General features: G+C 37.6%; 1 protein-coding gene and 1 long non-coding RNA gene across 3 annotated transcripts in view; both read right to left on the minus strand.

The window, feature by feature from the left end:
- Positions 1-842: 842 nt before the first annotated feature.
- Positions 843-3,748, minus strand: LOC118819157. Of its 2 annotated transcripts, XR_005008137.1 has the most exons (3): positions 3,684-3,748; positions 2,589-2,661; positions 843-1,205 (listed from the first exon to the last, which is right to left on the minus strand). It is a non-coding gene; the product is annotated as an uncharacterized LOC118819157 (long non-coding RNA). The 2 variants fall into 2 exon arrangements; XR_005008136.1 differs by lacking the exon at positions 3,684-3,748 and having other exon boundaries at positions 2,589-2,831.
- Positions 3,749-7,830: 4,082 nt separating this feature from the next.
- LOC118819279 (cytoskeleton-associated protein 5-A-like) overlaps positions 7,831-25,829 on the minus strand; it is a 39,760-nt gene continuing 21,761 nt past the window's right edge. The window contains 14 exon segments of the mRNA XM_036586998.1: positions 7,831-8,130; positions 8,901-9,022; positions 9,176-9,224; positions 11,438-11,539; positions 11,990-12,178; positions 12,288-12,363; positions 12,825-13,012; positions 13,795-13,977; positions 14,342-14,456; positions 14,579-14,758; positions 20,706-20,875; positions 21,795-21,988; positions 22,345-22,480; positions 24,576-24,779. Coding sequence (XP_036442891.1) covers positions 7,909-8,130; positions 8,901-9,022; positions 9,176-9,224; positions 11,438-11,539; positions 11,990-12,178; positions 12,288-12,363; positions 12,825-13,012; positions 13,795-13,977; positions 14,342-14,456; positions 14,579-14,758; positions 20,706-20,875; positions 21,795-21,988; positions 22,345-22,480; positions 24,576-24,779 — 2,130 coding nt within the window. The 3' untranslated portion in view covers positions 7,831-7,908.

Here is a 25,829-nt window from a genome sequence, read left to right on the forward strand (position 1 = left end):
CCTTTACCATTAGTCAAGGTTCATGTTCACCAAGTTGAGAGAAAACAGCATCAAGCTAAACTCTCTGCTTCAGCAGCATCCGAGCGATCAAAGCCAGGAGATTCATTTTATCACCCAAAGCTTCTAAAATCACTTTACTTGCTTCAGTACAGTTACTGAAGTTTCTCAAATATTTGTTTTTATCATTTAGTGTTGTTTTTATGCACTGAGCGGGTTTAGCTTAAACAGACGAAGCTGACCCAGTAAACATTTGGCCGTTGAAACAACGTTGAAATCACGTATCTGACTGCCGTTTAAACTACGCTTTATTAAGGTTCAAAATGAAAGTTGAAAAGACGTCTAAACTTAGCCGTTGAAAAAACGGCCAAAATAGTCACATTAAAGACGTAATTTTAAGGCCGTTGATTTAACGTTGAAATCACGTACATAACTGCTGTTTAATTTAAGTTTTCTTATGGTTGAAAATGAAAGTTGAAAAGACGTTCAAGCTTAGCTGTTGAAAAGACGACCAAAAAGTCACAGTAAAAACGTCATTTTAAGGTGTTCTAAGGCCTTGGAAAAAATTATCAATTATAAATTAAAAGGCATTGAAAAGTCATCCAAAATTAATTTCCACTAGTACACTCTCAAAAAAGATAACACTTTACCATGAATCCTATATAGAACCATTTCATGCTTAATACACTGTACAATAGAAGAACCTTTTTTGGTGCTATATAGAATTTTTCTATATAGAACCACATACAACGCATTATCTGTCAATGTGAAGAACCTTTTTACCATGCAAAAAACTTCCTGTAGTTAACTAACAATTTTGACTCCAATGTAAACATAAAACAAACTTTGTTAAATGGAAACTTTATTGAAAATGTGTAGTTATTATTAATTTCATTTGTGGAACATAAAACTGGACCATGAACTTCGTTAGGACTAAGACAAAGATCCTATGCATCAATTCAGAAAGAATTTTCAAACCTTTGAACCATAAGCTGTGTCAGTATTGTACATGATTTTCAATGTTTTAATGTAAAGGAAATCAAGGTGATTATTTAACAAGACAAAATCTTGCATTTTAGTTTCTGAGAAGTCAAACAAGAAAAGAAAAAAAAAGTTAAAAGCTCTGCAGGGGGCATGCTTGAGGTGATCGGCCACAGCAGAATCCATCTCATGAGCTGTGGCTTTGTTGTTCCACTTCAGAACTGCAGCTAACATAAAACACAAACAAGACTGTTACAATTAATGCACACACAAAGCATTAAAATCTCTTGACAAAAACAGACAGATCAGTGGAAGGTGAAAGCCATTCTAACATCATACTTATTACTTATTTAGTCTTACTTATCAATTAATAGTCACAATGCCTTTGACAGCTTTTCACATATATTTAAACCTTTCAAATCTGAAATATGTTTCCATATAATATACATAATATTTTCCTGTCTGCAATGTAGCCAATAAGGAGACAACTGATAATTACAAATCTATTTTTTAGTTATTTTTAAATGTTTATTTCAGTGGGCTTCTAAACAACTGCAAAGTAGTGATGTTGTGATATGTTCTTTTAAATGCAAAGGGCTTGAGCTTGTCTAATTTTATATACTGTCTCTAATTTTATATATTCTCCTAAGACCCATGAGATTTCTAAACTCTGTACTAGACTGCTGGGAACTGAAAAGCCTTTCTCTTATTTTGGTCAGTGTTTATTTGTTAAAAGAATAAAGCACAGCCCAAAGAACGAACTGGGTAGTAAATAGTACAGAATGCAGCTATATAACATAGGAAGCATCACAGAAAAGCTCAGTATTATTATTTGACTTTTTTATATGCCTTACAAATTCCAATATCAAATTTGACTGAAATGACTACAATTAATGATTCTGCTTCTTTAGTTTAGTATTGGTGTTAAGTGTAACATTGCTCAAACACTAGACAATATTAACCCAGATGTTTTTCCATAAATACATCCCTAAAACTTCTCTCAAACCTCATCTAGGTCTCCATTAGAGTCAGCAGACTTGTCAGTGTAGTGTAGGACACAGAATGACTTACTTTGAACTATAGAAATGAACAAAACCTCACCACTACGGCCATTTTAGGCAACACAAAGGCTGCACAGCACTGATGTTGGATCAATAATTATGACTCATTTCCATAAAAAACTATTCTAGCTCAGCAATCCTACTCCTGAGACAGAGAGGTCACCCACGGCACTTACTCTGTGATGACGTTTTGTTCACTTTTATAGCCCACAGTATGTCATATTGTGTTGCACACCACACTGAGAAGTCTGCGCCACCTTAATGAAGACATGAAATGATTTACGTGAATACTGACTTCTAGTGTTTGTTAGAAATGTTAGCTTCACAGCTCCATTGCTAAACTAAAGACACAAACTTTGGACACCAATTATGTCTTGGCCAAAAGACTACATTGGGGGTAAGCAGAAAATTGTTTAAATTTTATATTTTGCTGAACCATTCCTTTAAATAGGTTCTTAGTCATAAAATGAGTGTGGCAACTGATAACCAGAAAACCGGTACATAAATTGTTAACACATTACGTTCTATTCTGTTTGCGATAATACTTACTTTTTTAACTTGTGCACATTATTTGACCACTGCCAGTATGTTGTTGTGGCACACAGACAAATCCAGTCAGCTTCTGAAACAAATAAGCTATCTGTTTGCAAAAGATGACAGTCAGCTACAGTTAATTCAGTAACTGATCTCTGATAGGACATTTCATTGTCTAATAAAACCTCACTAATGATTTCAACTTGTGTAGCCAAAGCTAATGAACGAAGCATCAGAATGACTGCCACATTTCCCCTCCCTACCAACATCTAGAAACACAGCTGTAGCTTCTGCAGCTGTATAAAAAAAAATAAACTAGCTAGCTAGCTAGCGTTAGCTACTCAAATTACCTAGCTGCATAAGCTAACTACTTTCAAATTTGGTAAAAATAATCATTAATTGTGGTACTTCGTTTCAAAGTAAAAACTGACAGTTTTAAAATGAGCCTCGAGCTATTCATGTATGTGACTACAAGCTTAGGTAAATACAGCTAATGTAGCTCAATATAGCTAACGGCTAACTTTTACAAATGAGCCCGCGCAAAAATCCAAGATGAACACCGACGTAGACGCTATATGGAGTGCTACATTCACAATATACAGCTGCTATTCACGTTAGCGTTTTACTAGAATGATAATTTGGGGTGTTTCTAAGAAGTTATTAGCAAATACTTATACAGGGCAACAACAGAAACAGCTTATGTCAGAAAACGTGTGTTGTGATGAATCAATAGCGTTAGCTAGCGAGCTTAGCTTTTATCAGGACCTTCATCATCAATCACACTGAATTAAGGGAAATAAAATGACCGCTACCTTCGTTAATAAGGTTTTAATTTGCTATATTCAGCCAATACAGACAAATCTTTAAATCTGCGTTAATGCCGTGCCCAACCGACCGCTATGTTTCCCGTAGTTAGCACGACTGTTCAGCACTAGCCAGACAGCTTCAGTAGCTGTATAAAATACTAACTAGCTAGCTAGCTGGCTAACACATACCCTCTATTCATGAACAAACGATAATACTAGCTAATATTTAAAAAATTCTTTGTAAGCTTAGTGACTCGTATATGGCAAAAGGTCTACCTAAAACGGCCAGCTAACGTTTACTCACCTGGACCAACGTGGACAGTGGCGCTGTGTGCTGTCGGCGGCTCGCTGACGACTTTCTCAAACGGGGTCCAAAGGGGCAGTGATTGGTGTCCGTTCAGATGGATATCGTGGCTTCTTTAACCCGCTTGATACATCCAACAAACCCACAGCGCTTAAATGACAGGACTGCCTTGCTGACAGTGGAAATGCAGTTGCAAACAGGATTGCAAATATTCATTTTGGCAGAGCTGAACGGCCATGATGACGAAATACATTAAAATGGGTGTTGTTTTAATGTCAGAGTCAGACCATATTAAGATAATGAAAATGAATGGTCAAAAACGCTGCTTTTCTATATTAAAAGTTTCCAGCTATTATACAATACAATAAATTAAAACGCAAATATGTTTGCATTCAAATTCGAATTGTGTCTTAAATAATGCACACTGCTATGAGATATGCAATTACAAACACCATTTAGCACTTGCATTAAAATTTGAAAAAAGTCCAGAAAATATAGAAAAGCTGATGGCACCATGTTAAATAATGACAACCACACTCCATGTGACGTCATATGGCATGTTCTTTACACCATAAAGACAAGTGAAATATTATCAAGCTTCAGCAATCAACATCTAACATTTGGTATCTTTGAGAAAAGAAACATAACATAATCTCTGGACTGGAATACAGCTTTCTTTTTGTTGTTTCTTCTTCTTCTTACTATTACTATTATTATTATTAGTAGTAGTAGTAGTAGTAGTACTAGTAGTAGTAGTAGTTGTTGTTGTTGTAGTAGCAGTAGGCTAGAAGCAGTGGTACTGGTATTGTTATTATCATGATCGTTATCATTATTTTTGGGTTATAGTGAAACGTCCATTGACGTTATTAACAGATCACCAATGGACTGACTTTTTGAAACGGATTTCGGACGTCTATTGACGTTATTAACAGGTCACCAATGGACTGACTTTTTGAAACGGATTTTGGACGTCTATTGACGTTATTAACGGGTCACCAATGGACTGACTTTTTAAAACGGATTTTGGACGTCTATTGACGTTATTAATGGGTCACCAATGGACTGACATCTTTAAAACTGATTTTGGACGTCTATGGACGTTATTAACAGGTCAGCAATGGACTGACTTTTTGAAACGGATTTTGGACGTCTGTTGACGTTCATAACATGTCCCCGACTGACCGACTATTTTTAAACACATTTTGGACGTCCACAGACGTTCTTTGTTTACTGGGGAAGCTTTATATTCAAAACTTTCTGTTCCGCATTAAACAGTGCAGTTCATGGGAAGCTGGAGCCTATCCCAGCGGTCAATGGGTGGAAGGCAGGAAACACCCTGGACAGGTAGCCTGTTCCTACCACTGGGAGAAATATAAAGCCACTGAGGAAGTCATAACACTGAGAACATTTTCCATAATTATGATATTGCATCTCAAAATTATGATGTGCTCTCAAAATAAGGTTCTCTCTCATAATTATGACTTAGCACCTCGAAATAATGAGATTCAATCCCACAATTAGCCTTTGACTTAATTTTAACCATGTTGTAACATCTCATAATTATGACTGAGCCAATATCTTATAATTATGACTTATATGACTCATAATAATGAACGTTATAATTATGATCTGAGCATCTCATAATTATGACAAGCTCTCATAATGATATTCTCTCTCAAACTTACGACTTTGAATCTCATTATTTCAAGGTACCATCTTAAGTTAATCTCATAATTATGATTTCCTCATAATAATGCTAGTCATAATTATGACTTGAGTGAGTCATTATGAGATACTACTTCAAAATTATGTTTACAATCTCATAATCTCAAAGCTCCTATTAGCAAATAAGCTACGCTAAACTAAGCTGCGGTTTCCCCAAAGCTAACACACACACACACAAAAACCAGCATCGGCAACAACCTGGAAAAACCTGTAACGCTAGATGTTTCACATTCTCACTGATAACCACCTCTTATTATCACAAACAGCATGTAAAAAGGCCTTGTAACCTCTTTAACTCAGTGGAACTACCGGTGGTTCCAAAACGCACTTCGTCATATTCTTTACTTCATAATTTTCATATTACTTAAAGCTACATTAAAACGTGGGTGTCATACGAGAGCTGTAACCGTCTTCTTTCCAGTCAAATAGATGGGTAAAGTAATTTTACAACTTTATGATAAAAGAAGTTGAACATTTTTTTTTACTGTAAGTTAAAACATTCACAAAAAAATACCAACACTTTAGCTACATTTATTTCATGCAGTTACTGAATAAGTTAATTTAGGCATGTAAATTCAGATGGAAAAACCGAAATATACCCTGGAGAATAACTGGTTCTTATAGCTTAAACAGCTAAACAGTCACAGTAAAAAGTGAACGTTATTGTCAACAGCTCGGTGCAATGTGAACATGTACCTGTAGCAACAGGCTAAAGCTAACAGACGCTACAGAAAGAAACTCTAACTGACCTTAAACTCTCCGCTCTCCGTCTCCATCATCACCAGCTCACTCTCTCAGCTATGTGGGCAGATTGAGGTTTTCTTCGGGAACCTCAGCCTTCACGCCATCCAGCTGAATCACCTTAACAGGCCTCACCTGGAGCCCCTTCATCAACCTTAAAGGGCCCGTATCATGGAAAATGATGTAGCGTGTAAACGTTACTAGTTTTAATAACATAACATGCTCTATCCAGTCCATATTTGGAGATTAAACAGCAAAAACAGCCGTTTCTGTGACGTCACCAAACCCAACATATTTACGTATATCCGCCTGTTCACCCCAACACAGCGGTTTAGCCCCGCCCACTCAGGCTGAAGTTATGGGTGTTTCAGGAATAAGGCGCAATAAAGGGCGGCCAGTCAGACCCGAGCTCATTTACATAGATCAGTTTTAAAAGGTACAATAAAAAGAACAGCCCATTTAATTTTCAGAGAAAAAAATAGACCGAAAAACAGTAATGTAAAAACGAACATACTAATTACAACTTTTTTGGCACATAAAACTACATAAGTCTTGTTAGAGAAACTGTCATATATTGTATATACATTACAGTGAGATGTCAAGCATTTTTTGTTTTAATTTTGATCAAAATTTGATCTAATTTTTATATATATATATACACATATATACATATATATACACACATACATATATATACACACATACACATACACATACACATATACATACACATATACATATATATACACATATATACACATATATATATATATATATATATACACACACACACACATATACACACACATACACACACACATACACAAAAAAAAAAAAATCACAGACCATAGAAGCAATATGCTAAACCATACATACACAAAAAAAAGCTTCATCTAATCTTGCTAAAACACATGCAGGTCAATTTGCAGATATAAGCAATCAACCTTCAATAGCACTAGAAAATGCAAATCTAACATCTAATCTTCATAGGCTTCATAGTCTAATTGTATTTAGAGCTCAGTTGGGCAATATTGTTATCGTGATAAATTACATGACAAGTATAGTGAGTTTGAACTGTAGTCAACTGCACATGAACCTGTCAGACTTAGAAACAGAACTCCGTCATGTCTAGTAGCTCATACAGTTTTAGGAGGCTCCACAAAGGCCCATGGTTTCAAAGATCCTGCCTGTGTGAGGGTGTGCTGAGCTGGCCGGTAGGGACTGTGTTACAAGGTTGAGTCATTTTGTAACAAAGGAAAAGGGCTGGAATTCCAACGAGGCGTTTAGGCAGCTGAGAGAAGTGGTTTCTGCGGGAGAGCGTTTCTCTCTCTAGAGGGAACTCGGAGCTTTGGGACTCTGCAGAACGTTTACATGCACAAAAAGATACAACACACCGAAGGAAAGAGAAAAACCAGAAAAGCGCAGTCTAATCATGTCAAAACATTCCGAGTTTGTTTGGTGGTATGGAAGAAGGAACAAGAACACTTCAAAGACATTCAGTCATTCATTTATTCACATTGCATTACTAAGTTAGTAAAAACAGACGAGTTTGAAAACCATGGCATTATTGAAACATCTTGATTAAAAACTTTCAATTCTTAGGAAAACACAAATATACACACACACACACACACACACACAAAATACAAATAAGTAAATACAAAATACCAGAACATGTAAAAGAAATCGCTGTAGGCAGAGTGTTCGAAGTGGCAAACGAAGGTGCAGAAAAAGCAGGAAGTTTGTAAACCGGCGAAGATCAGCGCAGGTTTGCCTTAATCTTTTCTAGTCTGGCTTTGAAGTCATTGAGGTCAGGAGCAGGACCGGCAATGCGGGCTGGACTGCGAGGACAGACGTTTTGAGTGTCCTGCTGTTCCCGAGACTCACGGAGTTTAGCGAGCTGAGACTGCAGCATGTCCATGGAGGAGACGGCAGGCTTAGAGTCCGCAGCAGGGAGGGTGGACTTCTCCACGTTTACAGACTGGGCAAAAGAAGAGAAGCAGAATTAATTTTTCTTCCGAGATGCTCTCATCAGCATTCAGATACAACAGGATACACAGGATACAACAGGATACACATTACAGTGATTTAAGAGAAATTACTATTAAAAATGTGTGGGGGCAATATATTTAAAAATCTCAATCATAATATAATAACAATAATAAAATGTCAGTGTATGTTTCAACATCTGAACATGGCAGCTGTCCTTTATATTATGGGAAAAAATGTAATTATGAATATTACGCACGAACAGAAAGCATTAATTGCTTTTTAAAACAAGTTTATAAAGTGCTAGCCTATATATAATCAATAAAACAATCCTTAAATGTTTTTTCAGTTGTTAAATGTGTTCTGTTGTGCTTAATTGTGACAATAGCAGCAGCAGGCCTCAAACTCTAAAATAAACTAAAGTTTGAACCATAAGACACCAGCATTTCTGGAAAAAAAAAAAAAAATTGAGAGTGTACAGAAATAAAAGGCATTAAACAGTCATGGGGCAGTGCCCCTTTTGTCACTGGGGTTGAACCCTCAAGGGTACATCTCAGCACCTTTGGTCAGGGAACATAACTCCATTGAAATAATATTTTATAAGTTGTACTGACTCCACACACCCCGTCTCGTCTCCAGGCTTTTTATTTTGCTGCGGTGGGTTATTTATTTTAAATCAATCATCTGCTGGTACTGATACAATTCTGATATTATGGTGCACACCTACTGCAAACTAAAGAGCAGCAGTAAGCGACGTTGTACCTTAGAGTTGTTGCCGAGGCCATAGAGCTGCCTCAGGGCCCTCAGCCTCTCCTGATAGTGTGCAGGATTCACGCTCTCACTGCTGGAACTGGCTGCAGGCTTCACTGAGCTCTGGACAGACTCTGTAGGTTTTTAAAAAATAAATAAATAAATAAAATAAAATAAAAAAAATAATTTAAAAAAAGCAAAATTCTAATTTTGCAAACATTTCATAACCCATCTCATCTGTAAGCATTTGGCTTGGCACCAAGACAAGGCAATAAAGGAAGTCTAACCTGTGGGGGGCTGGGCCTTCCCTATGCTGATGTTCTCAGAGTCCTTTGACTAAAAGACAAGAACAACAAAAGATGAGATTTGGTAGAAAAGAAGGCAGATACACGTCAATGCATTCATTTTTAAGTCAAACAGCATAACTCTCCAAAGACTTTGCTTGAATATAACTGCGAGAAAACTACCAACTCTCCTTATTGTCCATATAGAGATGAAATGATATTAAAATTTCATATCACAATTATCATGACCAAAATTATCACGATTATTGGTATTATCACGATATTGTTCAAATGTGTTGAAAAGTAAAATAAATAAATAAAAATACTGATACACAAACTGAAACTCGTTTCACCAACTTTTATATTAACACAAATAGAATTGGCAGCAATATGCACTTCGTTTGCATAAATATTAAAAAAATAGTCAACACATTTGTAGTATTACTTTTGTATTACTTACAATACTTGTAATACTCTAAACAAAAGAATAGGAAATGTATTAGTTATTATTGTTATTATTACTGTTATTACTATTACTGTTGTAATAATAATTATTATTATTATTATTATTAATATTATTATTATTATTATTATTATTATTAATTACAATAACTAGGGATTTCCCTGCATAGAGAATTAAATCTCGACCAACTCTGAGGTGGGTCTTAATGGAAAATTACTACTTCTAAGAAGTGTTGCACTCGGGGGGTGTCCTAACTGCAACTGCAGCATTATTGTGCCATTGTGCCGCTGTACCCCTAATCAATACAGTGCACCAGGAAAAACAGCCAAAATCACAGTGCAGAACTCAGTGTGTCTTCACCTGTGGAGCTGCTTCTCTAAAGCGTTTTAAAACAAACATAACTTAAAATTAACGTGCATCTGAGCTGCGGCAGAAACACTCCTAAAGTTTAATCTCTCAAACTATGCTTTTCCTAAAAGCAGCATGCAGCGTTTACTCGCGCAAGGTCCCGTCTCAAAGCACACTATCTTCCCTATGTAGTGCACTTCGTGGATCATGAAAAAGCAAATCCAAAGAGTGCATGAAATGTTCGACTAAGTCATCTATAATCAACATTAACAATAGATTACTAATTCCCTATTTAAAACTCAACTGCTTGTTAATGATGATTGTGTTTGTTTGAAAAGTAGCGCACTATGTAGGGGACACTGAGTGGTTTGAGACGGTGTTATTCTCTTCTCAGAAAGTAAACACTGCAAGCGAGACGAGAAAAGGGAGCTGTGCAGATTGAACTTTTGCAACGTCTCGTTCCAGAGCTTGTGTGACTTAACTCGGAGCTCATTTTGGAGACTCTGCTCCACAGAAATGTGTTGAAAGCTTTAGTTTCGATTCACAGTCGATTCACCGATTTATTATTATTTTTTTTTCCACGCTAAAAGCTTCATTTTATATTATTAACGAACCATAAGCATAAGTTAAACCACACAAACCATGACATTTTCTATTTCGAAGTCCCCACAGACTTCTACATTAAAGTTAACCTTGCATTCTCTAAAAAGTAGCGGGTGGTGGTCGCGAAGATGACTCATACGGTTTGACGTGTTGCCCCCTTTTGCCGCTATTTTCTTTCGGCATGTTCTGCAGACAGGGTGGTCATGTTCAATGAACTTTCCTTCTGCATCCTTATAAAACCCAAAATATGACCAAACATCAGACTTGGTCTTCTTAGAAGGCTAAAATATCTCCGAATCTCTGTCACTACATTCCGCCATGTTCTCCCTTCTCTCCCTCTCTACACACACACACACACACACACACACACACACACACACACCTGCATCTGAGGGAGTGATTCTGCGTTTGTTTGATTCTGTACAGCGATAAGGTAATCGACCGCGGTTTTAAGAACACTTTAAAGTTCAAACGGTACTACTGTCAATAATTTTACCGCAGTTTACCGTCAAACCGGTAACCGTTTCATCTCTATGTCCATATTAACTCATGTTTACACTTAAAGGAGAAATTCACCAAAATTTGTAGCTTTATACGTTCATGCATATAATACAAAGATGTATAATAGTTCATCACTGGTGCGAGCTTTTAGCATTTTTATAGCACCTGCCTGATTATATAAGCACAAAACACCCAAAATGCACACCTAGGACCACATCATACAGTAAAGAGATGCTTTTTAAAAATACTTCATAATTCTAAAATAATTCAAAACTTTGCTGGCATTTGGAAGCCAAGTGGAAAATCAGACAAATGCAGTGTAAACAACACTTTCACTGGTGACTACATACCATTTGGGAAGGTGGTGGGATGGAGTGCTTCATAGCGCGCTTCAGATGAGCCTCAACCTCAGACTCACTGCGGTTTTCAATCAGGCTCAAATGATCCATAATCTGTGCACAAAAATGAACGTCACATTACTGACAAACAATAGCAATAACACTGAGCCCCAAATATCAAATATTACACTGCACAGAGAGGAAAAAAAATATATATATCCCACAGCAGATTCATACCGGATTAAAAATCGCTCCACAATTATTACCGTCAGACTGTAAAAACTACACACGCTGCAGATTCATACTGGATTAAAATCACTCCCATCATTAGTCAGACTGTAAAAAACACACTCACCCCAGATTCATACAGGATTGAAACCACTTTGCCATAATTACTGTTTAAATTACACTGACAGCAGATTATTACCAAATTAAAAATCACAGATCTCATAGATAATCACGAAAAATGACCTCCCAAGTAAAATTAATCCAGATCCAACAGGGCTTAAGTCTCCATTTGTTTACTTGTTACTGTGTGGAGTAATGCAGCAATATTTTCTGTACCTTCGACCCTACAAGCCTGTAGAGGGTATGCAGCAGAGTTCTAACTGTGCGGTGGGCCATATCATTCGGCTTCTGTTTGAGCATCTCTTTAGGGAAGAGCTTCATGAAGTTGTGGATGTCTAGAAGAATTCGGTCCAGATAGAGTGCCTCGACCTTCTCTGGAAGAAGCTTGATCATACGCCAGTGGCACTGAAGGGATATTGACAAAAAAAATAAAAATAAAAAAAATAAACAAATAAATAGGCAAGCACTGAAAACGTGCATGCAACAAGTAGGAACACAGAGTAGATGGTATTACCTTCATGACCATTTCAGAGAACTCCGGTGAGCAGGCAGTTGAGCTATAGGCCTCTTGTAGGAGCATCAGCAAGGCACTGGAGTTTACAGAGACAGGGGGAGAGTCAGTCACTGTAAGAACATCTATACAGAACCATGAACACCCAAAGAACCCTTTGCACAATTACAGGGTTTTTTGCACCATGAAATTGTTCAGACTGATGGAGAATGTGTTGTATATGGTTCTATATAGAACCTTCTCAAATGGTTCTCTATAACACCCAGAAGGGTTCTTCTATTGTTACAATGTCAAGCTTGTAACAGAAAACCCATCTGAGTAATATATAGAACCCTTTTCAAAAAGGTTCTATATAGAATCATCTACAGCACATTCTTGCACATTTTCCATCAATCTGAAGAACACTCACGATGCACAGAACCCTTTAATCATAATCAATTCTGAGTGTTCATGGTTCTGTGTAGAACCATTCTTTTCTAAAGAACCCTTGAAGAACCATCATTTTTAAGAGTGTAGGTGTCCAAAATGTTTGTGTATTACCTGAGTGTGTTAGTGGGGTCTGCAGTCTTGAACAGAGCCGAAAGCACAATGTGAACAGAGCGGATGAGCTGAGACTGCCCTGAGCTCTGCTGGTGCTGAGGGTCCAAAATCAGGGTCAGGAGTGCATGCACCAGATCCTTCAGCACACCTGGAGAGGTCTCCTGAGCCAGCTTACCTGCTAAGACCAGCTACACACACACAGACACATGTAAAGCTGTTTTTTAATCTCCAACACACTTGATTAGGCAGTTTGACACATTGTGACAAAGTGTGGCACACTAGCCACATTTACATGCAAACTGATAATTAATAACCTGACTAATCGCTCAATCGGCATATAGTACATCCATGTAAAACATCAATTGGAATAGACTGGTCCGATTGAGACCATTCGGAGTACTATCCAATTGAATGAGGTGGGTAAACCCACAAATGTGAGAATTTTCACCGTTTAAGTAACCATTGTATAATCTTAGTTTAATGTTGTTTCAATGTATTAAGGTCCTTTTCTTCATCACAAGCATATGAAGAAAATAAACCAAAGATTGTAGAGTAGAGTGAGCATATAAACCTCAGTGTGAATCTAAAATCTGAGTGAACTCAATAAGACTGGTGAAAAGTTTTGCATGTAAACACAGCCAATATTATCAAAACATGGACTAAAGCACAGACAAAATTCAGGCTTCAAGATGCTGTTATGTATTTTTGCCCATTTAGATTACAGCAAGTCAGCCTTCTAGGAGTTTGCCTTAAAACCATTTCTTTAACACACTGCTTTGATTTGCTTCTCTGTGGTCAGTGCTGGTCAGATGGCCCCTGTGTATGTCGTCAGGAGTCTGAGTGAAGGTCCTAACACTGCAGGATCCCCCACCAAACAGGATCGCCTCATCACTCCAGCTACACAGAGCGTGTTCTCCCAGAAAAAAGCTAAACTTATCCACTTAGATGAAGACCGCAGTGCCGCTCTCACCGAGTTGAGGGATTCAATGACCGAGCTGTAGAGTTTCTCCACTTGCTGCTGTCTGTCCAGTCTCTCGTCTACCATGCGCCTGCTGGCCAGCAGGCGGAGCTGCATGAGTGTAGCAACGATAAACTCATCCACATGACCTGACATCAGCTTCCACTGGCTCTCCTGATGCAAAATCTCCACTATCTGAGAACAGAAGAGAGGAAAAGGCAGCGTGAGGGGGAGAGAAAAAGGTAAACTTTTGTTACTGAATCTGTTCAATACACACATTCTCAAATGCAATACCATGATATGAGATACTGTGTCAATATCTTGATTCTACAGAGCTTTAACTCTGCTTATTAGCAGTTTTGCATTTAGTTACAAACATCATGTGCATCATGAACATGTTCAAGCATCATGTTATTTTTGACATCGCACACCCTTGGTTCAGTGCAATTTTAAAAACGGCTCCTGAGTCACAATCAAATTGCTGTGAAAACAAAACAAGATCTATAGCAGATAATCAGAAACATCAAAGCATTAAAAGGAGAAGATGCACAGCTCCTACCTTTGTTAAGCCCTGAATACTGGTTTTGGCATCTGAGCTGGCAACTTGAGAGATGATCAGATTGATGTTGGAAACTGATTCGTCGTGGCTGCTGCTGCTGGAGATTGAAGGTAACCTGCAAAATAAAATAGTCATTTAAATAAATAAATAAATAAATAAATAAAAGCTGAACTGACCGTCCCAGTATCTGCCCAATGTGTACTCAGATTTATGGTTTAAAACGAAGACTTAAAGCACCTGAACTTGAACTCCGGCACGTCGAGAGGCGAGGGGTCAGCCGCCTCCACAACCAGCAGGTCAGGCATGATTGTCTCAGGCAGATCCACTATGAAATTCGGGTCCAGCTGGAACTCGCGGGGCACGGCTGAGCTCTGCTGCTGCTGCTGTTGCTCCACTGCATTCTGACTACGGATCTCACTGCAAGAGAGAGAGCGAGAGCGAGAGAGAAATAAATAGACAAGAAAAATTTGTCAAGTATGGATCAGTGCAGAACTTTTTGGAGCAAAACCTGTGGAAAAACTGTCAATTCAAAACGGTGTGATATATCTACATATACACTGTATGAAATAAACCACTGCTTCAGGATTATAAAATATGTCATTAAGAAAAACTCTGCACGGGGCTTTTAAATTTGAAACGATGGTTACAGGAAGTAGACAGACATTGCACGAACTGTCAGAGGAAACTTGAGCTGAAGTGCCGAAAGAAGCGGTCATCAGTGGAGAGGACTGTTTACACGGTTTTAGCAAGCTGTGGTCAGTGAACTGGCTACCTTTGCAAAATAAGGTCAACCTAACCTCCCGACAGTGTGCAATGTTAATAAAATAATTTAGTTTTACATTTTGTGGACTTTTGCAGACAGTGGTGGTCAGAAAGGTGAATAAAGTGGGTCAAAAGGAGCTGTTTGGAACAGGTAAGTGATGGCCTGAGCCTGATCTGCAGTGAGCTGGACAGCGTGGAAAAGAAGCTGACGCTGATGTGTGTTTGGAGGGGGGTTTGGGGGGGGGGATTTGTGTAAAACTGCCCCCAACTCCTGCTGAAATGAATCTTAGAGGAAACACTGAAGGTCCCAGGACCACATCATCAACCCAACAATTAATTAGAGAAAAGAAAAACAAGTACAGGGTACTTGCACCTGGGTAAGTGTTAGAGGGGTAATTGCACTGTTATTAGCTTAGCTGCAGCTTAGGGTTTAACACAAGTTTAAAACTGAATGAGTCACGTGGGTTATTAAACTCCAATGCTGTCCTTGAAAGCTGCAGTTTGAACTAAACCAAACTGCTGTCATTTAACAACAAAATCTGCCACTAGATGGCACTGCATATCAGGTTTAACTGAGGCTTATCTTAAACCTGCTAACGACATGGATTCAGTGAGGTTTAAGGTGAGATTACTGTAATTAAGGCATATTTTCAACTCAGATGTTTTAATATTTCACACCTAAGCCATATGGACCTTCCATCATAATGTTTTGTGGACTTCATGGCATGTTTAATGTTAATGCTATATTATTTAATTGAACAAACGCGCACACACACAGAGCTTGACTAGATGAAGTGTCAATCTGCAGTCTTGCAGAGAAAGTAAAGGTAACCTGTGTTTATCACTATTATTAACTCCAAAAGGAAATTTAATCTCGGAAAACATTTATTCTTAATTTCTTCACCTCCACACAAGAAAGAAAGAAGGTAAGGAAAAATAAATAAATAAATAAAAATATAGCTGCAAGCGGCAATCTGCGGGGTTCAAGCACCAGGAAGACATCGAGGAGTAAAGTAGTGGCCCCTGGTCGTAGAAGGCAGCAGATCTTTACATTTTTAAGAAAGATCTCCTTTTCCTATGATTAAGCCCACTAGGTGATACATCTGCTACAATCTACGCAACTCATTTTAACATCCATGACAGGGATTCGAACCCACAACCTTAGAGTTCAAAGGCGGAGGCTCTAATGGTGAGCCACAAGACCTCTGCGGCAAAATTGCAGTTTTTGAAACAATTTATTAAAAGGAAGCAACAAGGAACCACGCACCATTTTAGGACAAAGTAGCAGCATAAATAAATTATGTCTCTGGACATAGAAGGCAGAAAATCGTCAGATTTTTAAGAAAGACCCTTCATTAACATTAAGATAATTAAGCATGTGTTCACAACAACTGCTACAGCACCATCCAAAATCTGTGACAGGGAATCAAACCCACGACCTTAATTTTCAAAGGCAGATGTTTTCATGGTGAGCTACAAGACACCCACAGCAGACCTGGTTTTTTGGAGAGAATTTATTGGTATAGAACAATAAGAAACCAAGCACCATTTTGGGAATTGGTTCACACCTTGCAATTACTGTAACTACTGAGAAGTACAATTCCAAATGAAATTATCATAATACACTCTTAATTTGACATTTTGTATATTTGTCAAATTTGGTTATATTCAGACAATTATTGGTGTATTTTTAGCAGAATAAGCAAATTCACACCAATTTAAGCCAATGCGCTTAAGTTATGATACCGTCAGTATGATTGTTTTAAATTTTATTTAAACTCAAGAATTAGTAAGAAACGTCTATTCTCCATCTTTTTTCAACTGTGGTATTACTTAGTTTTTTTAAGACTTGTATTTGCAAAATTGTTAGGCTTAGTGGATGTTAGCATAACATTCAGAAATGTTCTTTGCTTAAAGACATACAGTAAAGCTTTCCATGTATGTCAACAATGACATTTGCAGTTACTGATTTGTCTCCATCCGGTGGCCAGAGAAACACTGTTGCTCTGAACAAAATTTGCTGAAATTAAATAATAGGATTTCCTGTACAGTACAACCTACACATATTTGCAAAGTGACAATTAAGATGAATAATTTGAAACAAATGTCATGTTTTTATTGTTTTTATTCTTAGACGGGAATGATTACATTTTAGATTTTTGGCAGTAAATCGAACACTGTAAGAGCTAACATAGGCAGAATCAAGCCAAATGTCATACGTTTCCTCAACTGATTATTATAAATATACAAATCGATTTGTCACAATCAGAGCATAAGTGACAGATTTGTGGTCCCTTGTTTCCGAATAGGCAGGACTGAACTGATTATTCCATAACTTGCAATAACATTGTGCTTAATAGGCAAGATTTTTTAAACAACTATTGATCTTGAGACTTCAACGGTTGTTTAGAAACCAAGTTTGAGACAATCCAAGAAAAATAGAAAAAAAAACAAAGTTTTTTTTAAAAGACTTGTATTTGCAAAATTGTCAGGCACGGTGGAAAGCATAAAATACAGAAATGGTCTTGACCTACAGACATACAGTAAAGCTTTCCACTAATTGTATATTTTATTAATTAGTTCAACATTGACATTTGCAGTTACTGACTGGGCTCCCTCTGGTGGCCAGAGAAATATAAAACACCTCTTGCTCTAATTAAAATTTGCTGAAATCAAATTATGATTTCCTGTACAGTTAAGCAACCTACACATATTTGCAAAGTGTTAATTCTTATTAAGAGGCATAATTTGAAACAATAGTCATGTCTTTATTTTACTCTTAGACACGAATAATTACATTTTAGATTGTTGGCAGTACATTGAGCATTGTAAGAGCCAACTTAAGCCAATTCAAGCCAAATCTCATGGGTTTCCTCACCTGATTATTTGCAATGTATCTCTCATTTTTGGCCACAGTCAGAGCATAAGTGATAGATTTGTGGTCCCTTGTTTCCGAATAGGCTGGACCGAACTGATTGATCCATAACTTGCAATAAAATTGTGCTTAAAAGCCAAGTTTTTTTTAAATAATTATTGATCTTGAGACTTTGACGGTTGTTTAGAGACCAAGTTTGAGACGTTGCAAAAACATTTCAGCAAGCAGTATGAAAACATCAGTTTCAAACTGCTGTTTCAAACTGCTTGGCTCAGTGGAATACATAAAATTCATAAAGTTCCTTTGCCGCAAGATAGATGTTGCAAAGACTATGACCATATGTATGTTTGAAGTCATAATTTGCATTTAATGCTGATGCTCCCTCTGCTGGGCAGAAAAGATATTACCCTTATTAATTATGTGGCCATCCTGGCTTTAACTCAAATTTCCACATTTCCTGTGCAATTTTGGAACACATAATTGCAATGTTTTAGACGTTAATAAGATGTGTAATTTGAAACCGTTATCTTTTCTTTATTTCATTCATAGAAGAATATAATGACATTTTAATAATTACACACTAAATTAAGTATTGTAAGGGCTTATGACAATCAATTTAAATGAAACTTTGCATGTTTCCTCAGAAAGTAGTATTGTACAAGTTTACCAAGATTTATCACAATCACCTAAAAACTAAAGAATCTATAGCCCCCTAAGTCAGAAAAGGCCAGGCCGAACAGATTCATTGGTGTCTCATGGCTGTTCTTTGTAGTAAAGTCAAGGTTTTTTTTTGATAATTATTTACCTGCGGACTCCACAGATTGTTTTAAAACCAAAATTGAAACAATTGTCTTAAAATCCACAGACTAGTTCAAAAAGCTCCATTTTCAAACATTGATCAATCAAAGAAAAACTTCACAGAATTTTAAAAGACTTGTATTGGATAAAATGTCATTCTCAGTGTAAGCAATGATACGTATTGATTTATTTTGACATATGATAAAATTTATAGGACTTATTCTTGTTTATGCTCTATAGCACCACCTCATGGCCAATTGAGATCAAACTTTATAGGCTACTAGAGCTTGCCTATGTGGACATATGATTTAATTTTTGTGATTGGCCAATGCTAAGCCCTCCAAATGTCTGTTGAAAGCTCATTGGCCAGTGGTGGCCATATTAATCCAATGATTCAGTTGTCCTTAACAGACCATGTAAAAATTAGGCCATGGATACAGCATGCAAAGTTTCAGCTCAATTGGCCGAGCGGTTGCTGAGAAACATATTTTTGGTTGTTATAGCGCCCCCTATTGAGTAATCGGTGTCAAACTCGGTGGGCTTCCACAGAATCATGTGGGGTACAGGCCTGATAAGTTTGATGAGAATTGGCCAAAGCAATCTCGATCTGTAGCCATTTATGTGAATTAAGCCAAACCCAAAGGAGCTTAATTGGCATGTGGCAGCCATAATGTTTACAAATATTCAAATTTGATAATTCTTGACCTCCAGACTCCCCTGAACATTTTGAGACCAATATTGTGTTGATATCTTGAAAAACCTCAGACTAGTAGAAAAATGTAGATGCCACATATTTTGCCAATTATGATGGAAAATATGGGGGTGGAGCTAAAAACATGCAGTGGAGCGTTGATGTAGAATAAACCAGGGATTATGTAGAAGCAAGAATTTTGAGTGTAGCCCCCAGGAGATATGGGCAAAAGCATAAAATGTTGCTCTATAGCGCCACCATCAGGCCAACTGGGGTCATTTCAGTTGCCTGAGTAGTGGGGGGGAATCTACACCTACCCTCTAAGTTTGGTCTTTGGATGACTTACGGTGTCTTCTCCACAAAGGGCAGCAGAAGAAGAAGCAGAAGAAGAAGAAGAAGAAGAAGAAGAAGAAGAAGAATCCTAGCAAAAGCAATAGGGTTCCATGCACCTAAAGGTGCTTGGACCCCTAAAAAAACAAAAACAAAAAAAAAAAGTGCGCTAGCCAGACTGGACAACTCAAACTTCCTGAAAAATACTACAAAAGATAAATCAGTTTGGTATCACAGAGGAGTATTAAAATTTATGAAGCCAGAATCAGAATTACTTTTAATAAAATAAACACAAAATAAACAAATACCAAAATAATTGGTGATCAAAATCAATGAGTTGTTAAATCATTGTTGCAGCTATAGTCAGAACACAGTGACAGTTTTAATAAATGACAAAATTATTTTACCTGCTGCAGCTTTAAGACAAAAAGCCCGTTCAGTGCAGCAGCACACTTGTGGCTTCTGTTAAATTGTAAATTTGGGTGAAGTGGGCCTTCACAGAGGCATGAGCGGGTACCAAGTTGAGGGTCGCCTCGCTTATAGAGCAGCAATCTACTGTGAACACCTTCCTTGAGTCTAGTCACTTAGTCTTTGCAGTTACAACTTAGCAAAAATATTCTGATATACTTTGTAACTTGTGCTGTTTTACAAAAGTTAAGGCACTGAGTGATTTTTAATTAATTATCAAAAATTTCTACCGTGAAATAGATAGTAATTAAACATTTAGGCTATTTACTATTATTTGATAGCTATATTAGCCTTGTAGCTCCAGCCCTCAAACTAAAGAAGCAAACTTGAGCCACCAAACATGTCTTAGCTGATAAAATTCAAAGGTAAAGTGGAAAATGTGGATTTCACCAAACTGTGGCTTTAAAAGCAGGTCAGAGCGACCAGAACGGAGGATGTACCTCAGTTTGAGCGGAGCTTGGTCTGAACTAGGTTTCCTCAGAACGCTGGCGTTGGCAGACGCAGCTACCTTCTCCTCTGGAGGTTTGCTGGTAGGTGCAGCCGTAGTAGAGGGTTTCTTCGCAGAGCGCTTAATCCTCTCCTCCAGCATGCTCATATCTTTATCAGACAGCTTCAGGGAGCAGAGAAGAATGTTAAAGCAATGCTTGTTTCTACACAAGCCAAGCAGAACTGCATGAAGTGAGCTGGTAAACATTAAAGCTTTCTTACAATTTCACATAACACTACAAGTGTTTAATACAGACCTATTTTAAATTAAATTAGTCATCAGGGGCCAGATTCACAAAAGCTTTTTTCAGAAAAAACTTGCTAAGGTTCTTAAGACAAACACTAAGAAGTTCATAATGTTCTTAAATGCTATTCTCAAAAAATAATAATTAAGACCTTAAGAGAATGAGAACTTAAGAGAATTTCCTAAGAAAATCTTATGTAGGCTACATTGCATTTTACAGCTTACCATAAATGATGTAAGAAACATTTTGAATTTGTATTAAGTGTTCATGTTATTAGGTTAATCTGCTCAGAGGAGCAAAATGGGGGGGGGGCATTAAAATGTTTAAAAAAAAAAATTTGCAAACAAGAACTACAGGTGACAGTGGAAGAGACAGTCTACAGGGAAAAAAAATCCTCCTTGGAAAATACGATAGTTGTGGGGTGACTGCAGAAAGCAAACGATGAGGACGAGGAGCAGCACAGGCAGTGTCTGAGTTTGATTAATTTAGATGCTCACCTCGTAAACCCCTAGTCTGAAATGAGTGTGAGCCTGTCGTAAGAATAAGAAAAAATTTAAGAACATACTCTATTCCGGAATACCACAGGTCCTTAGAATTATTCTTCATAAAATAGTTAAGAAAAGAAGATATTAATTTAAGAACTATGAATAGTAGAATGAAGTTGAGAAACAACCTTTCCTTCTTAAGACACGTTCATGAATCTGGCCCCAGAATCTTTATTACATTAAAATAAGTATGACAATTTCTGGCCCCAATGAGAAGTGGAGAGGAAGAGCAGCTGTGATAGAAGCAACATACCTGGCCAATGAGCTTGTAAACCTGCTCTCCACAGACGTTATAAGCCGCCACCACCGTGTTTAGAGCGGCGTTGCGTACAGCTGTGTCGCGGTCGCCGATATGAACAGCGATCTCTCTCAAAGCCTTTGTTGCCGTCTGCTGGAAAACAGACATTCCACACAAACCCACGAGACAGCCAAGCTCCTCCAGACACTCTGCAGAATCCAAAGAGAACAAGAAAATTATTCAAAGGACAAATAAAATAGTGAAATTGGTAAATCAGCAGAAGGTTTCAACCCACATAGTTGGCTGGGTTTTTTAAAAAAGGCAGTTAAGGATAGTTCAAAAAGTTTCTTCAAGATATATATAAAATAAAAAAAAAGGGTTCAACTGTGTGTTTTTTGCTCTTTAGATAAGCAGCGAGATGTCGTCTAGCTGTTCACTTAAGAGCACAAACCAGCAACATTTGAGGGTCTGAGAAAAATGCTGAAACAAATGGTTTATTGGACTGATGTGCTAACAGCCATTCTAAAGAGGGCATTTTAGGAGAAGTTAGTCCAAGTTAGCTCACCGGCTCTCTGTTTAGAGTTTTTGGACTTAGTGCCGTCCATGAGGAACGGGAAAACTCTGCTGGCGGGATAAACCCTCCGCAACAGGCTGATGATGCTGCGCACATCTTTACGCACAACATCCTTCGGCTCACCCACCTGGAACCAGAAAAGAGTCAGGTAACCATTTTAAATCAGGAAATCAGGTAAATATTTTAATTAATTTGAAAAACAGATAAATAGCTTCAGGACATCAGGAGACAATGATAAATGATTGATTATATTAGGAGGGGGTCCACTACAGCCAGATATATGTACGATCGTCACACACTCTCCAGGAAAGTAAGTGACCGCCACATATAACAACCTTTTCTTTTATTCACTGTATGTATGTATGTATGTATGTATGTATGTATGTATGTGTGTGTGTGTGTGTGTGTGTGTGTGTATATATATATTGTGTGTATATGATATATTATATATACACACACACACACACACACACACACACACACACACACACACACACACACACACACACACACACCTTCCCTCCCCTTAATCACATAAATGTATGATAATTAACTTTTTTCTCTCATATACTGCAGAAATATCAAATAGGTTGTTTTATTATTTTATTTACACTTGTATTATTACTTAACACTTTCTCTTCTTCATTATTGTATTGTTATCAGTCATGGTTTTGTACTTTTCTTTAACTTTTAAAATATAATTTTTGCACTGCTTTGACAAGACAAACGTAAATTTGTTATGCCAATAAAGCAAACTCGATTCAGCAGCAGCAGGGTAACCTGCAGATTCAGCATCAGTGACCGGATTTGATGTTACATTTGGACATAGTACAGTCAGAATATTTTTCAAAAATGTAAAACACTGATTTAACAGTCTACTTTTGGCAAACTACTCCATTAGAGCAGAGTAACGTGGGAATCTAAACTACAAATCCATTAGAGTAGAGTAACATGGGAATCTACTGAATTAATCAGATATGTGGGCTTCCTCACTGTACAAAAGCTAACCATGCTTCTCACTGATCTCCTGTAGATCTCACACTCACCCCATCGGTGATCCAACCCACAGATCAACCAAAATCACTCACGTGTTCAAGGGTAATGATTTTTGTCCATCCAAAAGCACTTCACTTTCATCTTTAACAGCAGAGTGTACAGGCTAAACGGTGCTAATGGCTGCTACAGCCAAGCTACCTTGCTAGTCAGTACTGTAAACACTAACTTGAATGGTGAGCAGGGGTTTATGGGAAATGTAGTTTTTTGGCTAACTGCATTAGAATCAGTGATAATTACCAGGACTTGCATTATTAAGTGTAGGAAAATATTCAGAAAGACACTAAAACAGGAATTTCACATATAATTCACAAGTTCATAGTACAAGTTCAAATGTTTTGCTTAAAATTAAATAAATAAATCTTGAAAATGAACACCAGTTCTGTTCTGACACCACTCTTGTGCATTCTGACTGAACTTTATATTTAAGAACAGAAATACAGATCAGAAATTCATGTGGAAGAGGAGTGGGAGGGGGGGGAAAAAAAAACTAATTAAATTAAATGTAGGAATGTAAGCTTACTTAAGAAAAAAAAATGTAATTTTGTAACACACACACACACACACACACACACACACACACGAAATGCTGGATGAGAAGCTGATACTTCATATGAGCTAATGAGCCAACAGGCAGAGCGTCGGATGCTGACGAGGACTCAACACAAGGCCTCTTCATTCACAGAGGAGATGCGCCAACAAGTTATTTCATCAGAGAAACAGCCAGGTCCAGAAAAAAAAAAACCTCTAACATCAGCTAGAGTAGTTAGGCTAGTTAGAGACTCTCCACATAACCTCAGTCTTCTCGGTCACTGTATCAGTCACTTAGGCTACTTTTACACAGCGGGTAAAAGTGGCCCAAATCAGATTTTTTTCCTTCATATGTAACACAGATGTGTCATGTGTCAGTGTGAACAGCAAAAAACACACCGAATCTGACATTTTCAATTCTGATTTAAGATGCTTTCAAATCTGACCTAAACTACTATCAAATCCCTGAATAGTGATTACAGTATACAAATACTGGAACCTGAAACAGTTCGCAGAGTGGCTACATGTAGCATCTACATCACTAGAGCCCTTGGTTTGAGCAGTCTATGAAACAAACATGGAAATCTGTCTTCAGCCTGGCCTGAGGCTGTGTAAACAGCATTTCTCCATCCACTCACCTTCAGGATCAGGTAGGGGATGAAGGAAGTGGCCTCGTGCTCAGTGAGGTGATAATCCTGGTTACTGAGGGCGACGAAGAGGAGCTTCAGGTACTCCAGAGCCTTCATCAGAACACTGGTGTTGGTGTCAAAGAAGCGCAGAGTAAACCACTTCAGGATCAGGTCCAGACAGCTCACTGTGGCCTCAGCTTCAGCCTCCAAGTGCTAAACAAGGGAGGGGGAAATAAATACATTCAAAGAAGTTGGGAAAATTTGGTACAGGACAATTTTTACACTACACTTAGCTGCAGAGCAGACCCATAAAAATGAAAGAGCCCCAAAAGGTATTTTTAAAAAAAATGACTTGCAAATCTTCTGAATAAAACAGAATAAACTGAATAAAACTTGCACAAAGGCAAAACATTCTGGAGTACATAGAATGTGTTACAGCCAATATCCATCGTAAATATCCATCGCCAAGAAGTACATTTTTCATACAGTGTAAGGAACCGCGAGTTAGTAAAAGTGTATAAAAATGTTATTAAAAGAATAATTACATAAAATAAATATTAATTTATGATTGTGTTCTTAACATTTAATAAAACAGTATACATCACAGTATGGTGAATTTATGTATATTTTTAAACAAAACCACTTTGGATGCTTAAGTAAACCTTTCTTGTAGTTAAACAATGGCATATTATTCTGGACGTCCCTTGACTCTTAATAAGAACCATACTTATCAGCTGAAGTAAATCTAAAACTTTTTTTATTGGGCGAAATAGTAAAAACAGGAATGACATCTCAGTATTGCTTGAGTATGTAAAGCCCACAGCGGCTTCTCTAAACACCGCTGAATGTTGTTCCACGTCTGAAAGTCATTTGTCTCGTATGTGCGTCTCTCACACTCGAACTTTAATCTCTGAGCGTCTGACGCTGCTGGAGTTTAGTAAATATTACAGCCGTTCACTCCGTCAGTTTTAGCTGAGAAGCTGCGGAGCTGAGACCCCGGCGTTGCCGGAAGCAGCTGGATGAGTAAGGAGCACATGGAGAACCAGCTAGTCTTTATGCTGGCTAACGCTAATGGGTAACCACAAGAGACTGGCTTTTCCTTCCTCTCTCTTTTCCCTGCTAATTCATTACAATCTGATGACAAAATCAACACCTTAAAAAGAATTCTGTATGAACCAGCATATTACTTACTACTAATATCAGTGTATTAGACATTACGTAAGAGCTCCACATAGTTTAAGGAGAATGTACAGAGATTTAGGG

Source organism: Colossoma macropomum, unplaced genomic scaffold (assembly GCF_904425465.1).
Source record: "Colossoma macropomum unplaced genomic scaffold, Colossoma_macropomum, whole genome shotgun sequence".
Classification (NCBI taxonomy): Eukaryota; Metazoa; Chordata; class Actinopteri; order Characiformes; family Serrasalmidae; genus Colossoma; species Colossoma macropomum.